General features: G+C 44.1%; 1 protein-coding gene across 3 annotated transcripts in view; it reads left to right on the top strand.

Annotated features, from left to right (window-relative positions):
* Positions 1-16,849, top strand: part of ACSL1 (acyl-CoA synthetase long-chain family member 1) — a 64,864-nt gene that overhangs the window by 39,839 nt on the left and 8,176 nt on the right. For all 3 annotated transcript variants that reach the window (XM_010835764.1, XM_010835762.1, XM_010835763.1), the window contains exons 6-15: positions 2,247-2,346; positions 2,561-2,739; positions 5,407-5,439; positions 5,592-5,643; positions 6,557-6,630; positions 9,002-9,079; positions 11,349-11,483; positions 13,322-13,456; positions 14,308-14,403; positions 15,224-15,296. In XM_010835764.1, coding sequence (XP_010834066.1) covers positions 2,247-2,346; positions 2,561-2,739; positions 5,407-5,439; positions 5,592-5,643; positions 6,557-6,630; positions 9,002-9,079; positions 11,349-11,483; positions 13,322-13,456; positions 14,308-14,403; positions 15,224-15,296 — 955 coding nt within the window. The remainder of the gene's footprint in view (positions 1-2,246; positions 2,347-2,560; positions 2,740-5,406; positions 5,440-5,591; positions 5,644-6,556; positions 6,631-9,001; positions 9,080-11,348; positions 11,484-13,321; positions 13,457-14,307; positions 14,404-15,223; positions 15,297-16,849) is intronic.

Here is a 16,849-nt window from a genome sequence, read left to right as displayed (position 1 = left end):
CCAGTACTCTTGCCTGGAAAATCTCATGGGCAGAGGAGCCTGGTGGGCTGCAGTCCATGGGGTCGCTGGGAGTCGGACACGACTGAGCAACTTCACTTTCACTTTTCCCTTTCATGCACTGGAGAAGGAAATGGCAACCCACTCCAGTGTTCTTGCCTGGAAAATCCCAGGGACAGGGGAGCCTGGTGGGCTGCCATCTATGTGGTCGCACAGAGTCGGACACGCCTGAAGTGACTTAGCAGTAGCAGGGGGGAAGAAAAAAAAAATTTTTTTTTAAACCAGGTCCCCAAACAGAAACTGGCAAAGTCTTTGCTATACAAAGACAAACAAATAAAAACAAATAACTAACAAAAATGTCTTCCGACTTTAAGGGCTGCCTCTGTGGTCAGAAAAATAGTATTAGTCAATGCCAGAGAAACTTGGGTACGTTTTTGTCAGTAGCCTAGAAAGCAGGTCTAGGCTTTCCCCCTGCTCAGATTGCAAAGGTTAAAATCTCAGGGGGCATGGGGAAGGAGCTTCAGCAGTAGCTGACCGTAATTTAGACAAGTGGACTGTCGTTTGGCCACCCAGGCCTGTGCATGGTCTTCTGTAACCTCTGCGTTAAAGTACATTGAAATGAGAAGCCCCCCTGGAGTTATTACCTATGCTGTGAATAAACAAATTAGTGGCATAGCTGGCACAGAAAAATTCAAGCGCTGGACTTGAAGACGCTACATTGACTCTTAGACCTGCTTGCTTCCAAAGACATGTTGGTTTAACGTGCTACTGTTTTATAGGTTACAGTGGTTTCTCAGCGTTTGTGTACAGTTAAAGGAGGAATAGCATTTTCCACAGCTGGGCCACAATTAGGCTCATGGAATTTCATTTCTTTCATTGACAGTGAAGCCCATTTGAATGAACACATCCAAATTTTTTGTTTCAGTGGAATATCACTAGTCATGCATCTATGACTAGGACATAAGTTCCTTACTTCATGGATGGAATGGGCTTCTTCCTATATGTATCAGTTAGTTCACCAAATGTTTATTGAGAACCTTCTATATTGCCAGGCACTGCCAGGCACCAAAATACCACAGTGGATCTTCTTCGTGAGGTACCTTGAAGACAGCCCTCATAAACCCATGTTTTCTCTTCATGTGCTGTGTGGACATAAAGTAGAAGGGTTATGGGAGCTCAGTCAAGGAGGACTTCCTAGAGGTGGCATCCGAGTGGAGTCTTGATGGCTGTAAGGGTGGGGAGGCCAAGGGAATGTCAGGAACAAGGGCATGTTTGCCTGGAGCAGCGTGTCTGTTGGGAGATGAATCATTTCAATGTGGTGGAGGGTGGAGTGGCAGAAAGAGAGAGAAAACAGCTCCAGGCCAAGTGAACGTGAGTAGGTTGTGCTTCCCATGGCCCTGTGCCCTTGTCCATGCTGTGTGTTCTGCAAGTGATGGGCGCCACGAGGGTTATCAGGGAGAGAGTGACTGCTGCAACTGCCTTGTAGGCAGGTCAGTTGCCGTGTGACTGACGGGTTTAGAGGAAGATGACCAGCAACCCGTGTCACTTCTTTCCTTCCTCACTTTCCTGGGGAGACTTCCATGGACAGTTCTCCCAGTGGGTGGCATGTGCCTCTTCCCGTAGTCCCAGGCCTTCCTGCACACTGTGGCCAGATTGCTCTTCCTTGGACCTCCAGTCGCTGGGGCTCGGAGGAGCCCCAGAGGCAGTGTCTTGCCTGGTTCATAGAGCCAGGCTCCTCTGTGACCTCAGGCTGGCTCCAGCCCTCTGTCAAGCTTAGCCGGTCCCCACAGCCCTGCTGGGCCATCCCTGCCAGCCTCAGGGCTCACTGACATCCCTCCTCCCTGCTTGGACCTCGTGGTCCCTCTCCTGGAGTCCCCGTGCCTTTCTCTCCATCTGTCGAAATTGTGCTGCTCTTGCCAAGGGCAAGCTCGATTCCCTCCCCCTGCATGGAGGCCTGCTGTGGGCGCTCTCACCTCTGAGCTCATCACTTTATTGTGTTCTTCATCCTCCTTTCACATATTTGCCCCAAATCTTCAGGCAGATTGCACTTTCTTTTTTATCAGTAAGAACTGGGCAAGTGTTTTGTTCATTAGGAATCCCTCCAGTGCCTGACGCAGGGTAGTTGATACACAGATGTTAGTTTTGGTACATCCAGTGTTTCCACGTTGAGTCTCTAGAGTCTTGTTTTTCCTGGAGGGGTTCCATGGTGACCTCTCATATTCTCACCCCGACCTCTACTTTTTCTTTAGTGGGTGATCATTGAACAGGGATGCTTTACTTACTCGATGGTGATCGTTCCCCTCTACGACACCCTCGGAACTGAAGCTATCACCTACATCATCAACAAAGGTATGTCTGTGGTCTTTGGGAGCATCTTACCCTAGTTATTGGGTAGATACAGCAGCTACATGTAATGATTACGTGATGGAATAGGAATTTTTTAATTTAAATGTACACTTACCCTCCTATTCAAAGAAGATAGTTCTTAAACCTGATGTCAGATGTTACAGTCAGGCTTTTAATATCCCAGAGCTGCTTCCTCACTGTGTCTCTTTACTTCCAGCCGAACTCTCTTTGGTTTTTGTGGACAAGCCAGAGAAGGCCAACCTCCTATTAGAAGGTGTAGAAAATAAATTAATACCATGCCTTAAAACTATTGTTCTCATGGACTCCTACGGCAGTGATCTGCTGGAACGAGGCAAGAAGTGTGGGGTGGAGATCATCAGCATGAAGGCCATGGAGGTGAGTCACTCTGCCCTGCCCACTTCCCTGAACAGTTCCTCCAAAGTCATTTTGGCTCAAATGTGGTGTCTCTCCAGTGTGATCACAAAGTCGCAACTCTCGCTGGTCCTGTAAAAGAGAACAGAAATCTGTCTCGTTACTGGGAAGAATAATTTTGCACACATTCCCAGTGTTAACCCATCACATCCTGCCTAAGTGCTGTCATCTAGCAAGTTGCAGTGCTAACAAAGTCATTCTAGAGCACTGACGGAGAAGGCAATGGCACCCACTCCAGTACTCTTGCCTGGAAAATCCCATGGATGGAGGAGCCTGCTGGGCTGCAGTCCATGGGGTCGCTAAGAGTCGGACACGACTGAGCGACTTCACTTTCACTTTTCTCTTTCATGCATTGGAGAAGGAAATGGCAGCCCACTCCAGTGTTCTTGCCTGGAGAATCCCAGGGATGGGGGAGCCTGGTGGGCTGACGTCTATGGGGTCGCACAGAGTCGGACACGACTGAAGTGACTTAGCAGCAGCAGAGCACTGACAAGTCCTGCTAATAAATGCTGGAAATGAGAATTTCAGATTCAAGCGGAGATTTAAGTCTGTATGTCCTCTTAAAGTATTTAAGCCTTTTACTTAACTGATTTGTCTCTAAAACAGAGTCAGACATAGAAATCTGCCTCCTTATTCTTTTTCCAAGGTTGCTTTTTTAGGCCTCTGGTGAATTTCTAGCATAGTTGCTTGTTTTGATTTATTTGCATTTTAAGATTCAGATTAATCACAGTTGTAAAGGTAAACCAGTCTAGGAAAATGAGTGGGTCCATATTTAAACTGGTTGTTCAACATTGGATCGTATTGGGTTGGCCAAAAAGTTCGTTTCGGTTTTTCGTAAGATCTTTCAGAAAAGCTTGAGTGAACGTTTTGGCCACCCAATACAAGAAGCTGATGAAGCTGGTTTCCCCGGTTGCTCTTGGGTTAAAGTTCCATCCACAACAGCAGGCAAGAGGAAGCTTCTGTTACATGCACATCGCGGGAAGTAATAGGTTCAATAGATAAATCATTCTCTTTCTGAAAATGTTATAAATATTTTTCCTGGAACTGTTACAAATAGGGTTTTGAATTTTATTTATAGTTCTCCTTCTACCAAGAATTTGAGCTCCAAGTAAGGATCTATAAAACCTTTTCTGGGGAATTTAGTAGGGAATCTGCCATTTGTTCTATTAGAGCATCTGCCACACATACATATACACAGAAACAACAGCATAGGACAGGAACCTGTAAGAGTTAGTAGGTGTGCAGAATTGTTAAATGGGGTTTTTAGCTAGTTTTTCAGCTAGTGTTCCCCCTTTTTTTTTTTCACTTGTAATCCCATTTCAAGATAATGTAATTTCTTTTCCTCCCATTTTTCCTCATCCCCCTACCCTTCCCCAGACACATACATAGGCTTTTTTTTTTGTCTTTTTTTGATTGCTATATATGGTAAAGAATTAAAGATCTTAAGGAATATAGGAATTTTTAAAAGATGCATGGAAATTTGAATCTGATAAAAGATTATTTGGGGAAGAAATTGGAATTATCATTACTTTAGCTCTTAGTTGACTTCTAGTTGGATATCAGTGTCCCTATTTTTAATTAGTGGTCAATCATACACATAATTTAAAAGTGTGATTAGGGTTTAAAACTGTATACTGGGCAGCAACTCACTGAGCCCTGAGTGGAAGTGAAAGTGTTAGTTACTCAGTCGTGTTCGACTCTTTGTGACCCCATGGACTGTAGCCCGCCAGGGTTCTCTGTGCGTGGGGATTCTCCAGGCAAGAATACTGGAATGGGTTGCCATTTCCTACTCAGGTGAGCCCAGAGCCCACCCATCTAATTTCCACTTAATTCTAGGCACACTCATTTCCTATGCTCACTCAAGCTGTTTAATAGGAAAATAACATAAATTGTTCATTCAAAAAATAATAGGTATTAAGGTGGTCGTGGAGATACCTTCATGCAGTAACATCAGAATGAGCCCTGGGTATTAACAGAATTCTCCTTGAGATGCCACACCTCAGAATTGAATCTGTCATTTTTAACACTCATGGCCATTGGATGGGGTTCCTGGAGCTTCTGTCGTGGCCTGATCTGTAATCAGAGATGCCTAAGGCCTTTCTCCCCTCCATGTGGGGAACTGCAGATATTTGAGCCTTTCTAGAATGGTCAGCATTTAAATCTGGTGGAGGCTGGTTTCTGTCTCCAGACTGAAGATGTCAGTTTTGTAGAACCGGTGATCATGGATCAGTGCTGAGTTTTGGTTCTGGGAGAGTGCAGAACAGCTGTGGTTCTCTGATTACTGTGAAGAGCCGGGCTTTGTTAAAGGCCATGATAGGAATGGCAGTGGAGACTGGAATTACATGTAAGAGACTTCGATTCCTGTCCTTGGAATCAGTCCTGTTTCCAAGGCCAGTCCTAAGGCCATCGATATGGTTTTATATAAGAGAGAAAACAACCAGAAAACGGATTCTTAGAACAATGGGTAAGTATTTGGGTTCAGGTTAAATTGCTGTCGTTTATGTAATTTGAAATCTGTGCTGTCTTTGTGTTGGCTGTGAGTGAATCAATCCCACAGAAAAGTCAGCTTGAACTGACTTGATGTGACTTAAGTGTTTCCATTTCAAATTTTTTTTTTCTCTTCTTTTTAAGGACTTGGGAAGAGCCAACAGACAGAAGCCCAAGGTGAGTGCACCGTGTCTGACCCGGCCCCAGCCTCTGTCCAGCTTCTGTGTCTAATTAGTTCAGAGGCTAGTAAAAATATTGGGTGATAACAACTTAGAGTTTTCTATTCTATTCTGATTTGTACTGGCTTTTTTCTTTTTATTGTGCTGTAGCCTCCAGTACCTGAAGATCTTGCAGTAATTTGCTTCACCAGTGGAACTACAGGTCAGTTTTGAAAAGAAATTGTTTCTAAGTGGTACCTGGAAGTGTATATTTCCTGCTTCCTCTTGTGGATGACTTATTCGAATTGTAGATGGACTGGATGCAGAAGAGACAGAAGTATTCAAGCCTATCTTCCAGTAGCTTGATACAACATCCCCAGGATCTGAGTGTATCCTCACACATTTACATCACCCATCTATCTGGGACAAACGGTATCCATGGTTTCCAGAAATAAAATTCCTGGATTTTCGTCTCTTACTGCTACACGCACCCTCTAAGACTTGCCCATATTAGTAAAGATGGTTTAACACGTTATTGACCTGGGGATTTTTCCAGAAACTAACACCTGTGGCTGGCAATTTGTTATGTAAGTGAATGTTGAAATGTCTCCAGTCAATAACGTTCAGGTAAAGGAATGATGCTAAAGCTGAAACTCCAGTACTTTGGCCACCTCATGCGAAGAGTTGACTCATTGGAAAAGACTCTGATGCTGGGAGGGACTGGGGGCAGGAGGAGAAGGGGACGACAGAGGATGAGATGGCTGGATGGCATCACTGACTCGATGGACGTGAGTCTCTGTGAACTCCAGGAGTTGGTGTTGGACAGGGAGACCTGGCGTGCTGCGATTCAGGGGTCGCAGAGTCGGACGCGACTGAGCGACTGATCTGATCTGATCTGAACAAAAGATGTATTAATGCGTCTCTGGTCAAGAATATGTTAATATAATTAGCTTCATTTAAAGGATTACAGGTTGCTCAGGAATTTGGTGCGACTCAGCTTTTGGCTTTCACAGTGTACCTCACATTAGAGGCATCAGGGGCCCTAATGATGTGGGGTTTATGGGCTTCTCTCACGTCCGCCATTCTTGGATGGAGTTTCTGTCTTCTAACTTTATTTTGCTCATATGTGTCCCCAGGCAACCCCAAAGGAGCAATGATCACGCATCGAAATGTAGTGAGCGATTGTTCAGCATTTGTGAAAATGACAGAGGTAAACTTTTGGGAGAAGGCCATCTTTCCATGTATCCAGTGGTTGGCATCAGGCCTCAGGAATGAAGGTGGTCAAGGCCCCACCATCATGTTAGGCCCGGACTGTATTTGAAACAGTACCTGAAATATAGATAAGGTCTGAGCTTTCACAAGGTCTGAGGTCATCTCCTCTCAAATAGTTTTTCACTATGGACCTGATCCCCAACTCCTGCTGTGACCGTTAACATGAATTGACAAATCAAATTTATTACATTTTTTTATATAGTAAAACTTCATTTGGATACTGCCTTATAAATGTTTTTAGGAAAGGACAGAGAAAAACTGACTCTTTTGTGATTTTATCTCCTGTTTTAGTGTGCGGAAAATAATTAATTTCTTTAGGTGGACAAGGAAATGTTAAATGTTGCTGAAGGTGTTTAGAATTATTATTGTTTGCACTGTTTATTATGCTTAATTTGACTTCCACTTTATATGAAGGATTAAAGCCTTGACCTTTAGATCAAATAACTATAGTTATTTCTAATACTTTTAAAATTTGCTGTATAAGTGTCTTGGTCTGTGTGGGCAGCCATAACAAAATAGCACAGATTGGGTGGGGTGGCTTCAACAATAGACATATATTTTCTCACAGTACTTGAGGCGAGAAGTCCATGATCAAGGTGTCAGCAAATCTGGTTGGTTCTGGTGAAGGCTTTCTTCCTGGCTTGTAGCCAACTCCTCTCCATGCCTCCCTGCCCTCACCTCTGTGTGCACATGGAGAGGTTTCTGGTGTTGCTTCCTGTCCTTAGAAGGACACCAGCCTGATTGGATCAGGGCCCCACCCTTATGACTTCATTGAACCCGAATGACCTTCCCTGTCTCCAGATACAGTCACATGGAGCAGGGTGGTTAGGGCTTTAAATATGACTTTGAGAAGGGTCCTTACAATCAGTCTATAGCACCAAAAATCTATTTCCAACTTGCTTTTTAAAAAAGTACGTATTGAATAATGTAATGAATACCTTTCCCTCGCATCCTTTGCACATTTTTTCATAATTTGCGTTTGCAAATTATGTGCCTCTGGAGGGGTTCTCTAAGGTCTGCTTTTTGTGGTAGGAGCCTGTACTTAATGGTTTTGGGGAATGCGTATCTTCAGCGACTGTGTAAGTGTATTCTTACACCTTCTTAGTCCTTCTGGTATATACTTTCTAAACAGAGTTCAACATTTAATACTTTACCAAAGTGAGATTTTAATTTCCTCATTGGCCTTCAAAGATAACTTAAAATGCATGAATCATTGAGGCAAATGATTACAGTTAATGTTAATGTGAACATTATCAGGGGGATTCTCAACTTTGTAAAACTTCTCATTATGCAAATGCACATTATTTGTTTAACCTAAATCAGAAAATTGAAGAGTATAGATGTTATTGAGTCTGATTTCTCATTATGTAGCACTTTTCTACTGACAGGTACCAGTTGGGAAGCAGGAATAAAATTAATCTCAGATTATGGGATGATCAGACTACATCACGTGTGATTGCTTTATTATGAAGGATGGCCCAGCCTTGGAGAGGGGAGAGCCCAACTCTAAGCTGGGCGCATCATCCCTAGGCAACTTGACAGAGCCTTTGTTTCTTAGTTGGTGGGGCAGCAGCTGCTGTTGGCAGCCCCTATTTGGGTCAGAATTCTCTATATTAATAGCAAGAACATTCCATGCACATCCCTCACTGTGCCTGACCCTAAGTTAAGCTCATTCTTAGCCATGAAATGGAAACCAGATGTTACTTGAGATGTAGACCTGTCGTGATCAGCATTTTATGGGAGAGCAAATTCCCTGGGGCCAGTTCAGAGCTTGCATTAAACACATTGGGATTTTTTTTTTAATGGGGTCGAGTAGGGCTTTAAGGTAAAAATGTTGATCAAACTAAAATGCTCAAAATACATTTGTACTGTAAATAAAAGGAACATGGAAATCTCCAAGTTTCTCTTCTTTTCTCCCCTTGTCCTTGACAACAAAAGATGCTGGTCTTTTGTTGGAGTGAAGCTTGTATTTCTTAAGGTGGAGCGGAGCTTGCTGGTCATCAAGCTCCTGTAGCTTTGAAAGTCTGGGTAGTTAGAGCACATGATATCTGGCCATCCCAACGTGGGCCACATTTTCCTAATTGTGACTCAAGTCCTGCATGGATTTACTTTGTCATTAGGAATGACCTCTACTCTATTTGAATAACTTATTAAAGTATTGCTTAGCATTTCCTTTTTCAATGAGAAATAATTGCAGATGTAACCTCATGCTGTTACTTCTTAGCCTTGAGATATTATGTGCTCTGAAATAAATGGAGAATTCCTGGAAATCCTAATGCTTTTCTGCCCGCTGGTGTCTTTGCTTGCAGAACACGTTCATTCCTACCTCAGATGACACTTTGATCTCTTTCTTGCCTCTGGCCCATATGTTTGAGAGAGTTGTAGAGGTGGGTACGGGGTTTTATTTTGCCTATGCGTGCGTGTTTGTTTGTGTTCTAAGTCATTGTGTTTTACAGAAAGCACTTGTGTTGAATACCAGTGACATACACATTTCGTTTTTACCGCTTGCACACATGTATGAGCAGCTCATGCTGGTAAGTTCAAGTGTGTATACCATCCTCCCCGTAGGCAGTTCTTTGCTCAGCCCCCATTTTAGACATAGAGCTAATTATTTAAGAGTATACTTTTTTTCTAGGTCCAGGTACTGAACTTTAATACTCATTTTAAAATTAGAAGCTCAAACTTTTGAAGGACACGAATATGAATTCAGAAAGATGAGATGTAAATGTAGAATTTTTATGAATAGCATCCCACAAAGCCTGGTGAGGCTTAAGTTCTGTAAGATGTCTCGGTCTCTTTTTTTTTTTTTGGGCCATGCTGAGCAACTTGTGGGATCTTAGGTCCCTGACCAGGGATCACACCTGTGGCCCCCTGCACTGGAAGCATGAAGCTCTAACCACCAGACTTCCAGGAAAGTCCCAGAAGTTTTATTTTTGACTATGCTTATCTATAAGGCACAAGTTGACTTCAGATTCATTTTTTTTCACCAATATCCCAAGTGCCCTTGGCAAAGTGGATGACCTTCAGCCAAGTTCTCCTTGAGCTGCTCACACACAGCTGTGTGACTCATTTAAAAGCTGACCAAGAACCATCTGTTTTTCCTTCTTGGACAGTTTTGCTTTGTATGCTTATGGGAGAAACAGTGAGCACTGCTCATTCGTTTAATGTCTATTCATGAAGCACCAGCTGTGTTTCAGGCACTGGACAGGTACTGGGGGATGAGGGGCTGATAAGGACTCTGCGCTTTGACCAGCTGCTGCCCTGGAGGATTTATTTCTCCCAAAGGACCAAGGATCTGCCAGCCGACACTTCTGTTTCCTGCACGCCTCGGGAGACCTTGCACGTGTACAGAGTGATCACAAATGTGTTGACTGTGGACTGTAGTTACCTCCCTAGTTTTCACAGAGCCCAGGAGTCAGTTCACACAGAACAAAGCCTCTGAGCTTTAATTTTTAAACAATGAACCACGGTGTACCATTCTAAAGTGGTTTCTGCTTTTAAGCCTGAGGTCTTTTGTACTTCCGTTGCATCATCCCTTGAATCTCTTTTTCCTTTTAAAATTTAAAACAGGCAGACTCTGTGTCAAGTGCCTGTGACCTGCCAGTGCAGCTTGCATCAGATAGGAGGAAATTCAGGCACTAGGTTATAACCGAAGGCAGACTGCTCTGTGCAGTCTCAACTGCAGTATATTCTGACAACTCAGATTTTTTTTTAGTTGGATGAAAACAGGAAAAATGAAACTTTAAAAGGCTTAGACTGGGGCTTCCCTGGTGGCTCAGTGGTAAAGAATTCGCCTGCCAATGCAGGAGACATGGGTTCGATCCCTAATCTGGGAAGATCCCACGTGCCGTGGAGCAGCTAAGCCCGTGCCCTATGACTACTGAGCCTGTGCTCTAGAGCCCGGGAGTCACAACTACTGAGCCCACGTGCCTGAACTACTGAAGCCATGCGCTCTAGAGCCTGTGCTCATAACAACAGAAGCCACTGCACTGAGAAACCCAAGCACCGAAACTAGAGAAAAGCCCCCACTCACGACAGCTAGAGGAAAGCTGCACAGTAGCGAAGACACAGCACAGCCCTAAATAAATAAACATTATTTAAAAAGCTTGGACTGTAGGCAAGTAGCTAAGTTTTTATTATGGGATAAATTAGACCTAAATTTTCTGGAAGGTTAAAAATAACTTGGATTATCTGATACCATGTCCTTCCTTTGGCAGATACTGATCCTGAAGCTAAAACAGCAGAACCTCTAAGATCATCACTAAAAGCCACATTCCCTAGTTGCTGATTAGCTAGCTCCTCTATCTTCAGGATGATCAGGAGTAGTGCAATAGCCCCCTGTTGTACAAGGACCCTAAAACACGAGAATGCTGTTTCATTTTATTTTATTTTTGGCCATGCCACATAGCATGTGGGATCTTAGTTCCCTGACCAGGGATCCAGCCTGCAGCCCCTGCATTGGAAGCTCAGGGTCTTAACCACTGGACCGCCAGGGGAATCCCAAGAATGTTGTTCCGAAAGCTCCCTACATTTAGGAACCTTATGATTTCTGGAAACTGGGCTGAAATGCTAAAACCAAAGCTTTGTGTGTCTGTGTGTGTTGCGTAACCCCCACTGCAATGATGACACATTAGATATTTCTGTTTGCCTCTCTAGTGTGTGATGCTCTGTCATGGAGCTAAAATAGGATTTTTCCAAGGAGATATCAGGCTGCTTATGGATGATCTCAAGGCCCTTCAACCCACCATCTTCCCCGTGGTCCCCAGACTGCTGAACCGGATGTTTGACCGAGTAAGTGCCAGGGGCAGAGTGTGGGATCTCGAACCCAAAATTCTCTGCGAACATGGCTGCTGCTCTTAGACTTGTGGGACTAAGAGAAAGCACTGTGAGTGTACCTTATACATCAGAAGGCACAATACAGATGTGAGGTGGAGATTGCTTTATTTTCACAATAAACTCTTGGAGCCTCCGTTTTCTCACCTTGACAATGGACTGTTACCTTCTCCTCCATCTCATAAAGTTGCTAATTACATCACATTCAAATAATAGCTATCAAATGATTTTATTGGGCTTCCCAGGTGGCTCAGACAGTAAAGAAGAGTCTGCCTGCAACACTGGAGACCCAGATTTGATCCCTGGATCAGGAAGATCCCCTGGAGGAGAAAACGGCAACCCACTCCAGTAATCTTGCCTGGAGAATCCCATGGAGGGAAGAGCCTGGCGGGCTACAGTCTATGGGGTCTCAAAAGAGTCAGACATGAGTGAGCAACTGATGCCTCCACTTTCATAGTGCTGTCTAGGGTAACAAGAGCGTGGAAAAGCTGGCTTAAAACTCAACAAACAAAAAATGAAAATAATAAATATGAAATGATTTTATAAATTGTAAAGTTCCACCATGTACAAAAATGCTACCTACTTACTAGCCACGGGGGAGACGTGACCAAGCCAAGCCCGGGACGAAGAGAAGGTGTTGGGCAGTTGGACCACAGGCCCACAGCCAGGGCAGGACCCCGTGTGACGGGAGCAGTCTCCACGGTGAATTTGCACGAGGTAGTTTTAACGCTCTTCATGTTGAAGCATGGCTTCTGTCATCTATGAGAACCTTCTCATTTTTTTACATTTTTGTTTTCCTGCCAGCTAATACTCCCCAGTTTCCATGGGAGACCTTAAGGTTTTAGCTTCTGTTAATCTTTTGTGGCCGTGATTGTTTAGTTACTCTGTTGGGTCTGACTCTGCGACCCTATGGACTGTAGCCCGCCAGGCTCCCCTGTCCATGGGATTTCCCAGGTAAGAATACTGGAGTGGGTTGCCATTTCCTCCTCCAGGGGATCTTCCCGACCCAGGTGTTGAACCCACGTCACCTGCATTGCAGACATATTCTTCTTTCTCATTTTTTTAATGGTTCTTTTTTTAAAGAAAATTGTAAGGCAGCCTTATTAAGATATAATTCACATTATATATGATTCACCCATTTAAATGTTTTTAGTGCAATTCAAAGGTTTTTAGTACATTCACAGAGTTCTGCAACTATCATTAAAGTCCATTTTAGAACATTTGTATCACTTCAGAAAGAATGTGGTATCATCCTGACCCCACTACCTCCCTCTACCCCATAAAATGAATCTACTTCCTGAACCTATAAATTTCCCTATTCTGGATTTTGATATGAGTGGGCTCACGGAATATTCTTTTGTGACTGGCTTCTTCCACTTAAGTATGCTTTCCAGGGGCATATGTGTTATAGCCTGCATCCATACTTTGTTCCTTTTAATGGCCAAATAATATTCCACTGCATGGATGCAACATGTTTTATTTATCTGTCCAGCCATTGATGGTCAGTGGGGTGTTTCCTCTTTTAGGCTATTATGAATAATGCTGCTGTGAACATCCACAGGCAAGGGGCTCTATGTACATGTGTTTTCATTCTCTTACGTGTGTGCCCAGGAGCAGAATTGCTGGGTCATGACTAACTCTGTGTTTTCTAAAGCAGCTGAACCATGTTACATCCCCGCCAGCAAGGCGTGAAGGTTCCAGTTTCTCCACATCTTCACCAACACTCGTTGTTACCTGACGTTTTAATTCTTGCCATTCTACTCATCAGGAAACCTTCTCATCTCTTGACTCACTAGATTTTCGGACAAGCAAACACTACGCTGAAGCGATGGCTGTTGGACTTTGCCTCCAAGAGGAAAGAGGCTGAACTTCGCAGTGGCATCATTAGAAACAACAGCCTCTGGGATAAACTGATCTTCCACAAAATACAGGTAGCACGTTGACTCTCAGCTGTTGCTTGTCATCTAAACTAATGTGGCTTTCAAACTTTCTGGGAGGGCTCTTTTTTTTTTAATTGAAGAATAGTTGATGTACAATTTTATATAAGTGATAGGCATACAATATAGTGATTCACAATTTTTAAAGATGATGTTCCATTTATTGTTATTATAAAATAGTGGCTATATCCCCCCCAATATATCCTTGTGCAATATATCCTTGTAGCTTATTTTATACCTAGTTGTTTGTACCTCTTAATCCCCTACCCCTTTATTGTGTGAGAGCTCTTTTTAAAAGAGAAGGTCAGTGAGAAAGAGAATTTCTGGCACATCTCTTAAAACTAAGGACAAAGCCATTAGCAAAACCTCAGTGTCCAAGAAAACTCTGAACAGTGTTTCGCTATCCAGGGCAGAAAAGGGATCAGGTAGCATAGCCTTTCTGATTCTCCATTTTGTTTTACTTTTCTGGAACTCTTGAGGTTATTTTTTTAGACATGAGTGATAAAAAAAAAAAAATATGGAATAACAGTGTGTTCCCCAAAATGTGATGGTTGCCACAAACCCACGACACTGTTGTTCTAATTCCTTAAAACACCTATGAGTGTAGAGGTGTTGCTTTGCTGTCCACAGCTGCTGAGAGCGAGTGGCGTGGTTTGGGGCGGAACCAAACTCTTCGGGTGTCCCTCTTGGAGCGCCTGTGTGTGCTCGTGCGGAGTGAGTTCTGTGCAGCCCGCCGACCAGGAGCTGGTGGGCTAGGGCATCAGGGTTCCCAGGAGGAATCTTGGAGAAGACCACCGCTCTCCAGCCACTTACCCTCACCTTCTCCCCTCTTCCTGCCTTGCAAGTCGAGCCTGGGAGGAAAAGTGAGGCTGATGATCACAGGAGCAGCGCCTGTGTCTGCCACCGTGCTCACCTTCCTGAGGGCTGCGCTGGGCTGCCAGGTGAGGGGCTCCCTGCCACTCGGGCTCTCAGACTGACTCACACCCACACGGCCGCTTTCCAAAAGGTTGTCTTCTTCTCCTGCGTGTGCCCCTTCTTTTCTTCGGATGTGTTATTCCTGGGTGGCTTGGGGAAAGAAGCACACGCACAGCTTGGAGATCCTGCAGTTCCAGATCAGTGCAGTAAGGCCAGTGTCACAGTAAAGCGAGTCTCCTGAACTTTTTGGTTTCCCAGTAGATATAAAAGCCCTGTCTACACCAGACTGTAGTCTAGTAAGTGTGCAGTAGCATTATGTCCAAAAAACAAGGCATTGTATATACCTTAATTTAAAAACACTTCATTGCTAGAAAAAGCTAACCATCTTCTGACAACACAGCGTTGCCACCAACCTTCAATTTGTAAGACATGCAATCTCTGGTGCGCCTGCATGTATCTTTCACCTCTGGCAGAGTATGTGTTGTGTTCACCGTAGGGTAATTTTCACTGGGGTAAGGCACAAAAGATGCCTTTAGATCAGGCGTGAGGGCGTGGGGATGGGTCATAAACCACTCAGAGACCCTGGCTTACATGGGGGGAGCATCAAAGACTGGGTGACAAGTAGCCGTGAGCCCGTGGAGTGAGTGAGTCCCCAGGTGGATCCTGCGAAGTGTGACCTGTTGCGGTATTGTCTTGTGTGTGTGTGAGCATGCTCACGCTGTAATAAAGCGTATTGTAACGTCTGGGCTGAGGTTTCTAATCCAGCTAGAGGAACTTAGTTACTGAGCACTTGCAGTGGAAATGTGACTGTCCCCTCTCTTTCTGTCCCTTTGCCTGGGGACCCAGTTCTACGAAGGCTACGGACAGACCGAGTGCACCGCTGGCTGCTGCCTGACTATTGCTGGAGACTGGACCGCAGGTACAGGGGGCGGGACTTTGCTCACGAGGATCTTACTCTTCACATCAAAATTGTTGGAACTGGGTTAACCAACTTAAACAAGTGCTGTGTCTCCGATTATTTGGCCTTGGGGCCAACAATCCTGTGAGCCCAGGAGCCCTGTGGATGGTGTCTCCCAGGGCACAGTGGTGACTTGGAGGTTCTGACTCGTCAGGTTGGGTGGAGCTCACATCTGAAGACGGTGCCCTTTATTCTAGGTTCAGAGTGCTTGGCCCACCAGAGCTTTCTGGGAATTGACTGGGGCCTGATTACTTGCTGGTGAATTTTATTGGCATTTCCACTGTGTGCAGGCAGAAATAAACACAAGTCCTTTTTCCAAAAAAAAAAGAACAGTGAATGATAAACACAAATACCTGTTCTGGATGGGGTTCTGTGCTAGGCACTGAGGGACACAGATTATGTGCATTTCATCCCAACAACATGCCTGTGAGGTCATCCTTGCCAGCTCTGGGAGGACACAGTTGATTGTTGACTAAGAAGCTTGTCCATAAAGTCTAAGAATTTATATAGCTTTATGCTTCAGAGCCAGGATCCCAGCCCACGTCTGACCACAAGACTTGTATGCCTCCCCTGTCCCATACCAGCAGTGTACCCTACACCGTGATCAATAGATTCCCTGATACATTTGCCGTTTTACACGTTTGAATATCTAATGACACAGATTCTAATATCAGGCTGTCTCTGGGAACATCATTCTGTTGCAGTTGGCACTGACGGTTTATAAACCTTTTTCACAGTACTTATGTTTTAATCCCTGGTGCCTTACCAGCTAGAGAATTTGGAATAGTGACCACTTTAAGATGAAATGATCAACACATCAGAAGAATGATTTGTGACACTCTTAAAACTTAATCTGATTTCTGTTATTTTTGTTTTGGGAAAATAGCCCAGTCCTAGCACCCTTTGGTTAGGACTGGAAAAGGTCAGTTTTCATTCCAATCCCAAAGAAAGGCAATGCCAAAGAATGCTCAAACTACCACACAGTTGCACTCATCTCACATGCTAGTAAAGTAATGCTCAAAATTCTCCAAGCCAGGCCTCAGCAATATGTGAACTGTGAACTTCCAGATGTTCAAGCTGGTTTTAGAAAAGGCAGAGGAACCAGAGATCAAATTGCCAACATCCGCTGGATCATGGAAAAAGCAAGAGAGTTCCAAGAAAAACATCTATTTCTGCTTTATTGACTATGCCAAAGCCTTTGACTGTGTGGATCACAATAAACTGTGGAAAATTCTTCAAGAGATGGGACTACCAGACCACCTGACCTGCCTCTTGAGAAACCTATATGCAGATCAGGAAGCAACAGTTAGAACTGGACGTGGAACAACAGAATGGTTCCAAACAGGAAAAGGAGTATGTCAAGGCTGTATATTGTCACCCTGCTTATTTAACTTCTATGCAGAGTACATCATCTGAAATGCTGGGCTGGAAGAAGCACAAGCTGCAATTAAGATTGCCGGGAGAAATATCAATAACCTCAGATATGCAGATGACACCACCCTTATGGCAGAAAG

Source organism: Bison bison, unplaced genomic scaffold, assembly GCF_000754665.1.
Source record: "Bison bison bison isolate TAMUID 2011002044 unplaced genomic scaffold, Bison_UMD1.0 scf7180017864050, whole genome shotgun sequence".
Taxonomy (NCBI): domain Eukaryota; kingdom Metazoa; phylum Chordata; class Mammalia; order Artiodactyla; family Bovidae; genus Bison; species Bison bison.
Note: the sequence above shows the minus strand (reverse complement) of the source record. Positions and strands in the feature narration are given on the sequence as shown.